At 44.5% G+C, this 14,155-nt stretch overlaps 1 protein-coding gene across 1 annotated transcript in view; it reads left to right on the plus strand.

Moving 5' to 3' along the window:
* Positions 1 to 2,067: 2,067 nt before the first annotated feature.
* LOC121533480 (procollagen galactosyltransferase 2-like) overlaps positions 2,068 to 14,155 on the plus strand; it is a 37,529-nt gene continuing 25,441 nt past the window's right edge. The window contains exon 1 of the mRNA XM_041839451.2: positions 2,068 to 2,355. Coding sequence (XP_041695385.1) covers positions 2,126 to 2,355 — 230 coding nt within the window. The 5' untranslated portion in view covers positions 2,068 to 2,125. The remainder of the gene's footprint in view (positions 2,356 to 14,155) is intronic.

Consider the following 14,155-nt stretch of genomic DNA (forward strand, 5'->3'; position numbering starts at 1 on the left):
GCATAGTGTCTGGAAACATGGAGGTAGACATGGTAATGATGATCATCAGCATAGTGTCTGGAAACATGGAGGTAGACATGGTAATGATGATCATCAGCATAGTGTCTGGAAACATGGAATGAAGTAAGAAATAAAGATGCATAACAAATTGTTAATAAACGTGTGATAGACATGCAATAAGCAATGGCTTCTATTAAAGAGGTGTACACCATTCACTTAAGACACAAAAAAGACAAATATGAAACATTGCAAATCACTGTGTGGAGAAAGCAAAGGAGGTCCTCTCTGACTTCAGAAAGAAGTATGTATGACACACAGGCAAGGAAGTAGGCAACACAAATAGCAGGGATCAAAAATCAAACTAATAAAATAAGGTAAAATAAATTCATCCATTTTTTTTTAGAAAACCAAAGGGTGTGTGATGTTTGTACATATCATGTAAACATTCGAACGTTGTTTTGAGGTGCCTAGGAGGTCATGTGATCAAGAAGCTATTGAAAATCGAAGTAAAAAATTGAACTAATAAATTAAGTTAAAATACATTTGAAATGTTTTCAGAAAACCAAAGGCTGTGCAATGTGTGTCCCTCCCCTTTGAACAATACAACATTGGTTTGAGGTGTCTATGTCACATGGTCAAGGAGCTACTGAATTTTAAGTAACTTTTTATAAATATATATATTTAAATAAATGTTGAAATCATTTTATGAAAAAACCAAAACAACTATCCATATAAGGAATAAATGAAAGTTGAAATGAGATTGCTAAGTCATGTGGTTGAAGAGCTATTGAAATGATATACTTTCAAATATTTATATAAAAGTGTGTAAGTGCTTTTTGGGAAAACCAAAGGCTATGCAATGTGTGTCCCTCCCCTTTGAAATATACAAAGTTGGTTTGAGGTGTCAAAAATTGAACTAATAAATGAAGGTAAAATAAATAAAACTTTTTTATTTTTTTTACGAAGGCTGTGCGATGTATGTCCCTACCCTGTGAACATTTCAACATTGGTTTGAGGTGTCAAGGTCACATGGTCAAGGAGCTATTGAATTTTAAGTGACTTTTTATAAATATATATTTTGTTTTTTAAACTTTGGAATAATTTTATGAGGAAACCAAAGGGTGTGCAATATGCCGCTCTATTTAAGGAATAATGGACAATTGAAATGGTTGAACAGCTATTGATGTTTGAATATTGTGATCAAGCACTTTGTTGAAGGTCCCTAAATAGTTGCATTGATGGTGCGCCAGGCTTACTACACCGTTGCCTTGTGATTATGAAACTCGGATGGGAATCTGGAAAATAAGACCTGTGCAATGTTTTACACTTTATTTCCTTCATAGAGAGCCTAACCTGAAGTGTATAGCTAAAATCGTTCGGGAGCTATTGATGTTTGAAGCCCCGAATGTCTGGCAAATATCGAAACTCAAACCAACTTTACCACGGTGACAGCCATGCGCAAGCAGTCAAATCACATGTTGTTACAATTATCTGACTTTGCAACCACACAATAAGAGTAGTTACACATTTATACACATATTTCCCTCAGAACAGCATACAGTTTATGCAATGTGCATACATAGACTTGAACTGACAAACACAGTATTGTGAAATGTACAACCCTCTTTTGCACTTCATATGCAAGGTATTATCGATGCCTGGCAGGGACAATTTTCATTCTTCTTTCACCCAACATTATTTCACGATAATAGCCTATTGTGTCTAGGCTATCTGTTTTACAGCACATGATGCTTCAAGCTGCTGGATTTGAGTAAGAAAAGTTATTATTTACTTACTGAAATAATGTTTTTTCCCATGTTTGGAGTCTCCTCTTCTCTCCGTGCTGTTGCACGTGTTAGATTCCCCATTCTGTTTTATCAGCCCCTGTTCTGCCTATGTAGCCTAGTCTCCAAGAGAGAGATGGAAAGCTGTAGGAGAGCTATATGAACGTTTTGGGGAGCAGCCAGTGGGGAGGAGGTAGACTCTAGAGAGGTTACCCCTCTCTCTCCACCGTCCACACACTCCATCCCCTCCCCTTCCTACCTTCTTCGCTCCCTCCCACAATCCCTCACTCTCATATTCAGTCGCGGCAGAGCTCAGGTTGGGATAACGGTGTTATCTGGGAATGATGCCGGCGGTTGGAGCCGGACTGCTCTGCGCGCTGCTTGTCGCCCTCATGCCGGGTGGCATGTCGGACTTGGTGACTCTGGTGCAGGACCCGGTCCGACCTGAATCGTCACTGCTGATGCCAAAAATCATGATCGCCATTCTGGCTCGCAACGCAGCACACAGCCTGCCGCACTACCTGGGCTGCATCGACAGGCTAGACTACCCGAAGGAGCGGATAGCTATCTGGTGAGAAACGCAACTAACTTTCTAATAACTTTCTAACGGTCAAATCGTCTCCAATAGTCTACAGCAGGGATCATCAACTAGATTCAGCCGCGGGACCATTTTTTCTTGAGCGGATGGTCGGGGGCCGGAACATAATTACAAATAGTTTCTAGACTGCAAATTGACCGCAAGAATCCCAAACATATATAATATTTCACTAAAACATAATAATTTCAAACCCTGCTTACATTTGTATACGATCACGTATCTCTATTATGCGTGGGAATAGGCCTACTAGGAACAGATTTCCAAAATTAAAATCAACTGGAGCTGATTTCCTGGTGTTTTTACAGTATTTAATGTCCAAATATATATATATATATATATATATATATATATATATATATATATATATATATATATATATATATATATATATATGTATGTTCTTTTAAAACAAGATTTGCTCTGAAAAGTTGGGGAGGCAAATAAAACCACCCACGGCCCAGGGCGGTCGGTTGGGGCACACCCGCAACGATTCTTGCTTTGCACTTTATTATGGGAAAAAGTACGCTCATATAAGTAACATAGAGCTGTTATTGTAGTCGGTATGGTGTCGGTATTATAATGAGAACCTCCTGTCCTGTGCACGTAAAGAACAGAGACGCTGCTGTCAGCGTGAACGAGACCTGTTGCTGCGTTTTACAACGCCCTCTCAACGTGTGTCTGCTGGGTTCCTAATTGCATGTTAGGAGTAGATGAAAGGGCAGAGCATTTTGTTTACGGGTTTTTATTTATTTATTATGCACACACTGCAGAAATCAGGAGGCTTAAAACAGCAGCCAGGTATGGGGGCCCTTATTGCCAAAAAGTCTGCATCATCAATTCTCCACAGACAGTTACACAGGGGCGGACTGGGATAAGAATTCGGCCTTGGCATTTTATCCACACCTGTTGTGCTGTTTATTTGTCTCAGTATTTTCTCTGCTGTCATTGTGTATCTTCTTGTTCTCTGTCTGCCTGTCTGCTTAAGCCTTATACATTATAAAAGCCAAGCTGTTTTAAGGCGTCAGCATGCTTCAGTTCGGCTGGCGGCTAGCCAAAGTCGGCTAGGTGAACCGAACGAGTGTGTTCGCATACTCTGTTAAAAGACATTAGATTGGAAAACGAGAAAAAGCGGCAATAGTACTGTTTGTCCATTTTGAGACGCCGTAGCCAGTATACACTTCCTCTAAATAATCAGAATTAATCTAAGATAACTCAATAAATCTGTCATTAATTTAGACGTTTTTGCCAATGAGATCTTAGTCGCGCTATTTTACATCTAACTAAGATGTTTGGGGCAGTATTTCTAAATATTGTCTTTTGCATGAAAACGATTTGTCTCTCATTGAAGGACAACAAAGACTTTACTGAACAATCCCTACTGTTGACCAATCACCAACAAAGGGGCATAGACTTCGGCTACCGACTTCGGCTTGCCTCAAGAAAAAATTTAATGTGCCGGAGCAACTGAAAAAACCCTTACCGAAGTCCAAAACGAACTAAAATGTCATAAAATGTCTTCATAATATATGCACAAACTCTTCCCAACTGTTTCGGCTGGGAAGCATGCAGGCGCCTTTGGGCTACAGTGCCTTCAGAAAGTATTCACGCCCCTTAACTTTTCCAACATTTTGTTGTGCTACAGACTGAATTTTAAATCGTTTCAATTGAGATTTTTTGTCACTGGCCTACACACAGAGCCACATAAGGTCAAAGTGGAATAATGTTTTTTGAAATGTTGGTAAACTAATTAAAAATGAAAAGCAGAAATGTATTGAGTGAATAAGTATTCAACCAATTTGTTATGGCAAGGCTAAATAAGTTCAGGAGTAAAAATTTACTTTACAAGTCACATAATACATTGCATCACTCTGTGTGCAATAATAGTGTTTAACATGATTTTTGAATGACTACCTCATCTCTGTACCCCACACACACAATTATCTGTAAGGTCCCTCAGTGAATTTCAAGCACAGATTCAACCACAAAGACCAGGGAGGTTTTCCAATGCCTTGCAAAGAAGGGCACATATTGGTACAGTAGATGGGTAAAAAAATAATACAAAAGCAGACATTGAATATCCCTTTGAGCATGGTGAAGCTATTAATGACACTTTGGATGGTGTATCAATACACCCAGTCACTACAAAGATACAGGCGTCCATCCTAACTCAGTTTCCGGAGAGGAAGGAAACGAGTCGTCTCGTTGAATGACAACAAACACTTAATTGAAGAATCCCTATTGTTGACTAATCACTGATGAAGGGGTGTAGACTTCGGCTACCGAACTTCGGCTTGCCTCGAGAATTTTGTGTGTGTACACGAACAGCCCAAAATACCCTTGCCGAAGACCAAAACGAACAAAAACGTCACAATGACGTCATAATATATGCACAAACTGTTCTGAACTGTTTCGGATGGGAAGCTGTCACCAGAGTGCGGCAGAGACCGTCCTAGAGATATTAATGACACTCAGGTGTGTCCTATTACTCATGATGATTTCCCTGTTAAAAGAGGTTTGTTTTTTGTTGTCCTTTGCAGAAGCTTGAATTGTTTGCTGTGTGCTTTTGTCTCCTGAGTGAGTTTTCGAGACTTAGTGTTTGTTGTTTTTCCCATGTTACTGTGATCCTTCGGTTACCGTTTCTCAGTAAAGTATTATGTTTATCCTTAACCACTGATTCCTCATCTGGTCTCTTCTCTGCTCCTGGGTCCAACCTCACCATGTCACAGCAAGCTTCTGCCTCCAACATTGACCCAGTAGAGATCACCCAGATCAAGAATGTTGTAACCCACCAAGGAGCATTGCTGGGGCGGCTGCAAGAACAACTCTCCCAAATATCAGAGACCCTCCTGGCACTTACCGACTTCCTCCAATCACAGTCCAATCCAGGAGGAGCCAATGCCCAAGTCTCATCGCCCAGTGCTACAGGCGTCGCCGTAGTTCCTCGAGGGAACCTGCACCGGGAACCCAAGATCCCTGCCCCCAAGCGGTATGACGGCCACTCGGGAGGATGCAAGGGGTTCCTCACTCAGTCCTCTCTGGTGTTCGAGCTACAGTCCTCCTCGTTCCACACCGATCGGGCCATGATCGCCTACACCATCTAAACACTCTCAGGCAAGGCCCGGGCGTGGGCAACGGCGGTGTGGGAACAGAAGCCACCATCCTGCAGCTCCATATTAGCCTTCACTGCCGAGCTGCGATGAGTCTTCGACCACCCAGTCGGTGGACGAGAAGCGGCCAGCCGACTGTTCAACATCCGCCAAGTGGCCAGACCAATGGCTGACTTCGCCATTGAGTTCCGCACCCTCGCCACCGAGAGTGGGTGGAATACGGAGGCACTGGTCACCGCTTTCTACCAGCGTCACCGCTTTCAAGCATTGGTCAATGACACTCTTAGGGATATGTTGAATCGGTTCGTCTTTGTTTACCTCGACGACATCCTGATCTTCTCCAAGACCCTTCCAGAACACATCCTGCACGTCCGCCAAGTCCTGAGATGCCTCCTCAGAGTCAACTGTATGTCAAGATAGAGAAGTGTGAGTTCCATGTATCCCAAGTCTCTTTCCTGGTCCACATTATCTCTACCGCCGGCATCCAAATGGACCCCGTTAAGGTTAACAGATATAGCCCCTGGTTCTCCTCAGACTTGACTGCCCTTGACCAGCACAAAAACATCCTGTGGCGTACTACATTAGCATCAAATAGCCCCCGCGATATGCAACTTTTCAGGGAAGTTAGAAACCAATATACACAAGCAGTCAGGAAAGCAAAGGCTAACTTTTTCAAACAGAAATTTGCATCCTGTAGCACTAACTCCAAAAAGTTTTGGGACACTGTAAAGTCCATGGAGAATAAGAGCACTTCCTCCCAGCTGCCCACTGCACTGAGGCTAGGAAACACTATCACCACCGATAAATCTACAAATCGAGAATTTCAACAAGCATTTTGCTACGGCTGGCCATGCTTTCCACCTGGCTACCACTACCCCAGCCACCAACTCTGCAACTTGCCCATGCCCCCCCCCGCTTCTCCTTCACACAAATTCAGACAGCTTATGTTCTGAAAGAGCTGCAAAATCTGGACCCCTACAAATCAGCTGGGCTAGACAATCTGGACTCTTTCTTTCTAAAACTAGCCGCCTAAATTGTCGCAACCCCTATTACTAGCCTGTTCAACCTCTCTTTCGTAACGTCTGAGATCCCCATTGATTGGAAAGCTGCCGCGGTCATCCCCCTCTTCAAAGGGGGTGACACTCTAGATCCAAACTGTTACAGACCTATATCCATCCTGCCCTGCCTTTCGAAAGTATTTGAAAGCCAAGTTAACAAACAGATCACCGACCATTTCGAATCCCACCGTACCTTCTCCGCTATGCAATCCGGTTTCGAGCTGGTCATGGGTGCACTTCAGCCACGCTCAAGGTCCTAAACGATATTATAACCGCGATCGATAATAGACAGTACTGTGCAGCCGTCTTCATCGACCTGGCCAAGGCTTTTGACTCTGTCAACCACCGCATTCTTATTGGCAGACTAAATAGCCTTGGTTTCTCAAATGACTGCCTCGCCTGGTTCACCAACTACTTCTCAGATAGAGTTCAATGTGTCAAATCGGAGGGCCTGTTGTCTGGACCTATGGCAGTCTCTATGGGGGTGCCACAGGGTTCAATTCTTGGGCAGACTCTTTTCTCTGTGTATATCAATGATGTCGCTCTTGCTGCTGGTGACTCTCAGATCCACCTCTACGCAGACGACACCATTTTGTATACATCTGGCCCTTCATTGGACACTGTGTTAACAAACCTCCAAACGAGCTTCAATGCCATACAACACTCCTTCAGTAGCCTCCAACTGCTCTTAAACACTAGTAAAACTAAATGCATGCTCTTCAATCAAATGCTGCTGGCACCCGCCCACCCGACTAGAATCACTACTCTCGACGGGTCTGACCTAGAGTATGTGGACAACTACAAATACCTAGGTGTCTGGTTAGACTGTAAACTCTCCTTCCAGACTCACATTAAGAATCTCCAATCCGAAGTTAAATCTAGAATCGGCTTCCTATTTCGCAACAAAGCCTCCTTCACTCATGCTGCCAAACATGCCCTCGTAAAACTGACTATCCTACTGATCCTTGACTTCGGCGATGTCATTTACAAAATAGCCTCCAACACTCTACTCAGCAAATTGGATGTAGTCTATCACAGTGCCATCCGTTTTGTCTCCAAAGCCCCATACACTACCCACCACTGTGACCTGTACGCTCTTGTTGGCTGGTCCTCACTACATGTTCGTCGTCAAACCCACTGGCTCCAGGCCATCTATAAATCACTGCTAGGCAAATCCCCGCCTTATCTTAGCTCATTGGTCACCATAGCAGCACCCACCCGTAGTCTGCGCTCCAGCAGGTATATCTCACTGGTCATCCCCAAAGCCAACACCTCCTTTGGCCGCCATTCCTTCCAGTTCTCTGCTGCCAATGACTGGAACGAATTGCAAAAATCTCTGAAGCTGGAGACTCTTATCTCCCTCACTAACTTTAAGCATCAGTTGTCAGAGCACCTTACCGATCACTGCACCTGTACACAGCCTATCTGAAATTAGCCCACCCAACTACCTCATCCCTATATTGTTATTTATTTTGCTCTTTTGCACCCCAGTATCTCTATTTGCACATAATCTCTTGCACATCTAGCATTCCAGTGTTAATACTAATTGTAATTATTTTGCACTATAGCCTATTTATTGCCTTACCTCCATAACTTGCTACATTTGCACACACTGTATATATATTTTCTGTAGTATATATATTTTTTGACTTTATGTTTTTTTTACCCCATATGTAACTCTGTGATGTTGTTTTTATCGCACTGCTTTGCTTTATCTTGGCCAGGTCGCAGTTGTAAATGAGAACTTGTTCTCAAATGGCTTACCTGGTTAAATAAAGGTGAAATAAAATAAATAAATAAAAGGTTAAGGTGTTCACCGACTGGCCCCATCCCGCCTCACTCAAACAAGTCCAGCGGTTCCTCGGGTTTGCCAATTTTTACAGGCGTTTTATACGTAACTTTGGTGCAGTGGCAGCGCCTTTCACGGCCTTAACCCGCAAGTCTCAGATCCGTTTTGGCTGGACCCCCGAGGCAGACAGGGCATTCGTGGAGCTCAAGGGACGTTTCACCTCCGGAACAATCCTTGTTCATCCTGATCCTACTCGTCCCTTCGTGGTAGAGGTGGACGCCTCGGACACCGGAGCAGGGGTGGTCCTTTCACAGCGGAACGAGGGGGACAAGAAACTGCACCCATGTGCTTTTCTTTCCAAGGGGTTCTCGCCAGCGGAACGCAACTAAGATGTAGGCAACCAGGAGCTCTTGGCAGTCAAGTGGGCCCTTGAGGGGTGGAGACACTGATTGGAGGGGGCACCTCATCCTTTCGTGATCTGGACGGACCATAAGAACTTGGTCTCCATTCAAGAAGCCAAGAGGTTGAACGCTCACCAGGCTAGGTGGGCGCTGTTTTTTAACAGGTTCAACTTCACTCTAGCCTATCGCCCGGGATCCAAGAATCAGAAAGCAGACGCCCTGTCCCGTCAACACGATGTCTCTAACGTGGATAGGGACTCTGAGCCCATCATCCCCAGCTCCCGCATTGTGACTCCCGTGGTAGGGAGTATTGAGACCCCGGTACCACAAGTCCAGACCCGAGAACCTGATACTTGGGGGGGAGAGGGGGGTCCCACTAACAGACTTTATGTTCTGCAATCAGCCTGTTCTCAAGTACTACAATGGGGACACTCCTCTAAATTAACTGGGCATCCTGGGGTTAATTGGACACTGGAGTTCCTGAGTTGGAAATTCTGGTTGCCCAACATGATTGAGGATGTGAGATCCTTTGTTGCGGCTTGTTACACCTGTGCCCAAAGCAAGTCCTCACGACATCGACCGGCTGGGTTGCTCCAACGACTACACAGACTTCCCCAGGACATTGTCTCAGATCATGGGCCCCAGTTCGTCGCATGGTATTGGAAAGCCTTCTGCTCCCTGTTGGGGGCGTCGGTGAGTCTCTCCTCGGGATTCCACCCACAGTCAAATGGGCAAACTGAGCAGGCCAACCAGGAGCTGGAGAAGTTCCTCCGCTGTTTCGTCTCCACTCAGGCCATCAACTGGAGCAAGTTCCTCATCTGGGAGGAATATGCTAATAACACACTGCCGCCCCCGACCGGGTAAACGGGTGTGGCTGTCCAACTGTGGTCTTCCCTTAAAGGTGGACTTGCGGAAGCTCGCTCCACGCTACATAGGACCATTCAAGATCCTGAGTCGCATCAACCCGGTCACCTATTGTCTCCAGCTTCCCAGGTCTATGAGGGTCTGTCCATCCTTCCATGTCTCCCGTCTCAAGCTGGTAAGGACCAGTCCCCTTAGTGTTTGTTGTTTTTCCCATGTTACTGTGATCCTTCGGTTACCGTTTCTCAGTAAAGTATTATGTTTATCCTTAATCACTGATTCCTCGTCTGGTCTCTTCTCTGCTCCTGGGTCCAACCTCACCACGTCACAGGAAGCATGTGGACCCCTTAAGTATTCATTACTGTTACAGGGCTCCAGACTAACATTTTCCCCTAGTGTCTCTGGTGCCACTAACTTTTACAGTTGGTGGCACCAGCCCATGAGTTATCATCTTATAAAGTAATTCATAGTACTTTATTAAGAAGTATAATAAATACACTACTGAGGTATTCAATAAATAAGTAGTTTTATGTCCAAGCAGGAATGCAAGATTCAAGATACTTTGATGTGCAACCTAATCCAGTGATTGTCATGAATTTTTGTTTGACAATTAGACTACACAGTAGTTGCTGTATTTTGCTGTCAAAATAAGAAATAATTATAGAGATGAATTACATACATCTTTATGTGCACTAACTAATATCATAAGGCTAATTAATTTGGGGTTCAACACCTGAGGAAGTGGAAACTAACACATGACTAACTCTAAATATAATACCCACTGCTAGTTGCCATGTATTCATCCAACAGTAAATCTTATGTCCTAAAAAAACGTTGCAGTTGTAGGCTACTACCCATGAGACCTATAGGTCTATGCCCTCGCAATGGCAGGTGCACATTTCGCACGCGCGCTGCTCCATATCTGAAAGCCATATCAAATATCTTTGTTGTAAAATAGTTGGTATTGAGCTGAATATTGAGAAATACAAATCATACCTACAGAAAGCTGAGAGCCTCCTCTCTTTGACGGGGACATTTTACATTTTAGTGATTTAGCAGACGCTCTTATCCAGAGCGACTTACAGATAGTGAGTGCATACATTTTTCATACTGGCCCCCCGTGGGAATCGAACCCATAACCCTGGTGTTGCAAGCGCCATGCTCTACCAATTGAGCTACAGGAGGCCCGAGGGGACGATGCTTCCAAAGCTGTCTTTTTCCCGCAATTGCTTTTTAAAATGTTATACGATCTCTCTCAGGCACATGGGGGAGAGGAGAGTGGCTTGCTCATCACAGCAGCAGGCCTCAGCGAGGGCACGGGGGCAGAATTGCTATATGGCCAATCCGCCCCTGCAGTTACAGTTTGAGGATCATGATTGCAGTAATAAGGCATGGCAAGCAGGCAGCCTGCCTGGAGATGGGGAGAGAGTAGACACAGATCGGCTCTGACAGCGGCACAAAAGGTGGGTGCTCAGCGCACTGAGGAAGTCATGCGTAAAGTGCTGTGGAGAGAATCACGGGAGAGACGGAGGGTCTGGATGACTAGTCTACAGGGACAGAGAAAGTCAGTGCACAAGCATGTGGAGAATGCCCATCACATGTGGAGAATGCCCTATTTTGTTGCAAATGGAAATTTTTAAGAAGGACTTTATAGTTTAATGCGTTTTCTCTGTTTCTACCAGAATTGGAGTCAAGGCCCGTGGGATGCTTTTGTCTTTTGTTTTCCACTCATCCTTTCACAGCTTGCTTTTGTTTGCAGCTTTATGTATGTCTGTTTCTCATTGAGACCACTTTCCAACACACACACACACACATAATGATCTACCCTGGTGTTTTAACCAAAAGACTTAGACCTTTCTGTTTCCATCTATGCAGACTGGCACCCGTGTCTCGATGGACCATAGCTCCGGTGGACTTGCCCTGACTTGGGGCCAAGTCCAGCCCTTTTCAGCTTGCATTTACATAACAATGGCTAACTGTGAACCTTAACACCTTCTCACAAGGCAACTGTCTTGAAAGATGCAGAGGTTGTTGATTCTGCTCGCCATAAGTCTTTAGTGCCACACTCCTGATGGAAACACAATTACACTAGAGCTTACATTAACATAAAACATTGCAGACCCACTCATGTGGGGGTAAGTCTCAGTGGAAAAGCATCTATGGTTCCGTTTGAAGCAGGCCTCTGCTCAGTTGAGCCTGAAACTTTGTCTTATGAATCTTCCCCAGACTTTATCATGTAGAGCCATTTCGATTTTCCACAGGAATGTTCTGATTCAGTACAGTGTACAGTGTACAGTGTACTGATAGTGTACTGTACCTGACTTAAACAGGCACAGTACAGTACACAGTGAAGTTCACCTGACTTTACATCTTCCATGACAGCATAAAGCACATTGAAACATTATCTGTCACAGATTCTGTCATATCTACCACTACATGATATAACCTCCTTTCTGCCCCTCTCTTCAGCGCTACTCTTCCCTCCATAACTTTCTGACAGCCATACAGTTTGAGTTTGAGTGAGCAAAGTAATTGAGGGAGAGAAGAAATGTCCCAGCGTAGTTTGGGGGTGGAACCAGCTGTGGAGCATTGTGTCCACACAGCACAGTCAGATCTATAGAAGCTGCAGACCCTAAAGCAGGGGTAGGCAACTACATTCAGCCGTATCTATTTTTTTAATTTGTGGGAATATCTGGTAACATATTTCCTAAATTAAACTAATTTTTAGCTGAATTCCATTTTTGGCGCGAGGGCCGTTTGTTGCCCACCCCTGCCCTATAGGATCTGCCTGCTGCAGTCAAATGTCTGTCTGTAAACTTCCTCTGAGTCTGAACCAATTTTACATTTTAGTCATTTAGCAGACGTTAGTGAGTGCATACAAAACGAACCCACAACCCTGGTGTTGCAATCGCCATGCTCTACCAACTGAGCTACAGGAGACTATAAAGGTCTCAGTATATCTCTGCATGCTCTCAATACTGATTGCCAATGAGAAGTGTTTGGCAAAGATACATTTATTGGGTGGTTGAGCAGCCTAGATGTTCAGTGTTGATAATGACTGTACCATAAAGACGAGTTTTTGTAGTATGTGAATCTGCCAGAGTCAAACTGAGTAGAAAACTAGACATCAGTGTTTCTCCCAAGTTGCCTCAAATCTCAGTGTTGATAGGTGGTGTGTCTGTACTTATACAAGAGAGAGGAAAATCCATTCTCACTGTTGCTGTGCATTTAATTGGGATGCATGAGCCAATAGCCTCCTCCGATACTTGTACAACCGTTTTGTAAAAGTCATATAAAACACAACAAATGTCAAAATGTTGGTATCCTTATTGGATCTGAAGTGTAACAAGGTCCCATGGGAATTGGTTTTCAAATGTAGAAATCTACAGTATATGTATTGTATAAACATAAACAACAGTGGTTATACTGGTCCTCTGTAGCTCAATGTGGTCCTCTGTAGCTCAATGTGGTCCTCTGTAGCTCAATGTGGTCCTCTGTAGCTCAATGTGGTCCTCTGTAGCTCAATGTGGTCCTCTGTAGCTCAATGTGGTCCTCTGTAGCTCAATGTGGTCCTCTGTAGCTCAACGTGGTCCTCTGTAGCTCAATGTGGTCCTCTGTAGCTCAATGTGGTCCTCTGTAGCTCAATGTGGTCCTCTGTAGCTCAATGTGGTCCTCTGTAGCTCAATGTGGTCCTCTGTAGCTCAACGTGGTCCTCTGTAGCTCAACGTGGTCCTCTGTAGCTCAATGTGGTCCTCTGTAGCTCAATGTGGTCCTCTGTAGCTCAATATGGTCCTCTGTAGCTCAATGTGGTCCTCTGTAGCTCAATGTGGTCCTCTGTAGCTCAATTGGTAGAGCATGGCGCTTATAACGCCATGCACATGACTGTACGTCGCTTTGGATAAAATGTCTGCTAAATGGCATATTATTATATTATACAACCTATATAAAGAGAGAGGCAGTGAAAAGCCACAGAATGGTAGAATTACGATTTGTTATTAAATGTATGCTGGCCATAGACCCAGTGCCAGTGGCTGATTACTGGGCGGCAGGGCCCAAGGCTGTGTGAGTGTGTTTGTATTGGGGCTGACGGGTAGAGCTTGTACACTGCTCACCTTTCAGTTCTCCCTGTCCTTCCTCTGCGACACGGAGACTGTCGCTGTTAATGTGTGTGTTTGTGTGTGTGCGTGCATGTGTGTACGTAGGGGCACATGAGTGTTTCAACTGGGTCATGGCTGGAGGAAGGGCAGTCTGTGTGTATGATAAAGACAGAGAACAGATGGGATAACACACCCTCTACACAGAAATCTTTCGTAGTCTGAAAAGCAAATGGACGTGTCTGAGTCTGACAGAGAGGACTGAGAGAGAGGTGAGAAAGACTCACACTGTGCTGTGAAAGAATGCAGGGAATGGTTATTAGGCAAAAGAGGTAGACAGGGGGCGGAGGCAGGGTGGTTGGCAGGCTTGTGTTGAGAATTACCCAGGGGCACTGAGCAGGTTAGTAAGTGAACCCACATTCCATCCATGCTCAAACAGTGTACCCTCCCCCCTCCCCTCCCT

This window comes from Coregonus clupeaformis, chromosome 20, assembly GCF_020615455.1.
Source record: "Coregonus clupeaformis isolate EN_2021a chromosome 20, ASM2061545v1, whole genome shotgun sequence".
In the NCBI taxonomy this organism is placed as follows: Eukaryota; Metazoa; Chordata; class Actinopteri; order Salmoniformes; family Salmonidae; genus Coregonus; species Coregonus clupeaformis.